This window comes from Phytophthora parasitica, assembly GCF_000247585.1.
Source record: "Phytophthora parasitica INRA-310 unplaced genomic scaffold supercont2.263, whole genome shotgun sequence".
Lineage (NCBI taxonomy): Eukaryota > Oomycota > Peronosporomycetes > Peronosporales > Peronosporaceae > Phytophthora > Phytophthora nicotianae.
In genome coordinates, this window is record NW_008649249.1 from 8,616 (window position 1) to 10,923 (window position 2,308).

The 2,308-nt window shown below is 51.9% G+C and overlaps 2 protein-coding genes across 2 annotated transcripts; both read left to right on the plus strand.

The window, feature by feature from the left end:
* Positions 1-979: 979 nt before the first annotated feature.
* On the plus strand, positions 980-1,117 carry PPTG_20057 (hypothetical protein; the record flags this gene model as incomplete). Its single annotated transcript, XM_008918686.1, has 1 exon — positions 980-1,117. One exon carries the CDS (start codon positions 980-982, stop codon positions 1,115-1,117), a length of 138 nt encoding a protein of 45 aa, XP_008916934.1.
* Positions 1,118-1,979: 862 nt separating this feature from the next.
* Positions 1,980-2,291, plus strand: PPTG_24834 (hypothetical protein; the record flags this gene model as incomplete). The annotated part of the gene is made up of 1 exon (XM_008918687.1): positions 1,980-2,291. A coding segment is annotated over one exon (312 nt), but the record flags the coding sequence as incomplete, so codon positions are not given.
* Between the last annotated feature and the right edge of the window lie 17 nt (positions 2,292-2,308).

Here is a 2,308-nt window from a genome sequence, read left to right on the forward strand (position 1 = left end):
CTCGTTCGACGGCTCTGTGGAGTTTGAGGACTCCGCGTCAGGATCATTTGATGGCTCCGTGGAGTTTGAAGACGAAGAGGAGGAAGAAGAAAGCGAGAGTTACTCTGACGACGGTAGCGACGATGTAGAACAGGAGGAAGGCAGTGACAGCGAAGAAGACGAAGGCAGTGAGAGCGACTCGGATGAAGGCAGTGAAAGCGAGGAGCAGGAAGCTAAGCACAAGCATAAGAAGCACCACAAGGGCTGGTTCAGCGACGCTATCGACCAGGTGGCCAACGCCACGGAGGATGCCTATGAACACGTAAAGAACGGCACGAAAGACGCGTACGAGCACGTCAAGAACGGTACGAAGGACGCTTACCATGACATCAAAGACTTCTTCAACGGCTCAGACTCAGACTCAGCCTCGGGTTCCAACGCGGAGTGGGTGGATGTGCACGACTTGGATGAAAACGAGGAGTCCTATGACTCGTACGATGATGAAGTGACGGACAAGAAAAAGAAGAAGAAGAACTGGGTCGATGACGCTGTGGACTCCGTTTCCAGTGCTGTGGACGATGCCGTTGAGCACGTGAAGAACGGCACGAAGGACGCTTACGAACACGCAAAGAACGCTACTGAGGATGCCTATGACAGCGCTAAGAGCGCGACGGAGGATGCTTATGACAGTGCCAAGAGCGCTGCACAGAACGCAATTGATAACGTCGTGGACTACGTGAACGGCAGCGAGTCGTGCTCTGGCTCTGGTTCTCTTGGAGACACTGTGACTGTGGAGCAGCAGCAGGTGAAGGACGAGAGTGTGGCTCTGGCTAGTGAGAACGCCGAAGAGGCCGAGGAGACGTCCAACCACTTCATTGAGTTCGGTGCAGCAGTCGGTGGCTTCGTTGGTATCGTCGCTGTGGCGTTTGCCGTTGTTGTCCGTAAGGTCCGTAGTCGAAGTGCCAGCGACTCGACCGACGAGGATGAAGCTGCTGTGGCTATGGCTGCCGAGGCCAGTGCGGACGAGGAGGCCTCGGAAGACGATACACTGGAGAGCGGTGCGCTTGTGAAGGAAGATGTTGAGGATAAGGACGAGCATGATGGAGAGACGGAAGGCAAGTTTGAAGGATCCGTATAAGCCAGAACTCTGCAGTGCCATAGCGTACAATGCTTCGTAAATGTATTTCTTCCATAACTACGTTGTCCAATTATGCCAAAAAAAAGAAAAGTAGCATAATTTGTAACTTTGTGACATATCATAAAGGTAGCATGGGTGATGCAACTTGTCCACCATATTTTCGGACACTTGCAGTGTTAGACAGTCTGACTCCCCCCTCCTCTAGAGTCTGGCAAATTCTGGGGGTAGCTCAATGATAACGCTCTTCATCGGGGAAAGTTGACGTTTACAATACAACTGACGTTAGCAAAATAGGAACCTCAAGTACGACTTTAAGTATTCGTCAAAAAACTTGGCATTGCAAATGTACGCATGGAAATATTCAGCCGACGATTCCAACGAGATCAAGGACACATTTGAGGCTCGAGTCGTCCGGCGCTCCGATGACGTACGCTGAGTTCGTAGACCGTCGTGCTGTATCGCATAGTGACCGCGGCCATGCACGAATCCACCAGAGCTCTCTCTTTTGGCCATGGTCACCTAGAAAATAGCTGTGTCCTACATGTTTGAACAGTGCATGCCAAACCACCTGGCGCGCAGTGGATTGATGGAATGGCAGCATGATGGGAAGGGCTCGCATACATTGGCACCGCACTACGGTATCCACTCAGAAAAGTGAACCTACATTTTTTTTTTCAGAAATGATCTTGAAAATCCATTTTGCTCTGATGTGTTAAAACCGCAGTGTCCAACAGTAAAAATTACCCATCGTCTCAGCTACTGAAACGAGCCAAACGTACCGCCACCTTCGACTCTTATCATTTTTCAATTCACCCTCACGTGAATAAGCCTCTTCCCACACGTTACACAAATACTCAGAACCATGTCGACTGCCATGTCGACGTTCTTCCTGCTCATGGTGAGCCAATTGTCCATGCTGGCTAACGCTACAGACTCGGCCAGCGACACGGTCGAGTCTCTCTTCGACTCCACGGACGGCATCAAGGTCGGTGGGAGTGTTCTGGCCATCGCTGCGATTGCAGTCGGCGCCGTAATGGTGGCCATGGGCTATCGTCTCTTCCGAGCGACGCTCTTCGCTGTCGGCTTCGTGGCCGGCGGCGTAGCAGTCGCAATGGTCGTTGAGCACGTCTTCGACGACAAGTCGTGGGTTATCACGGCGTCCTGGATCGCCTTCGTAGTGGGCGGTTTGAT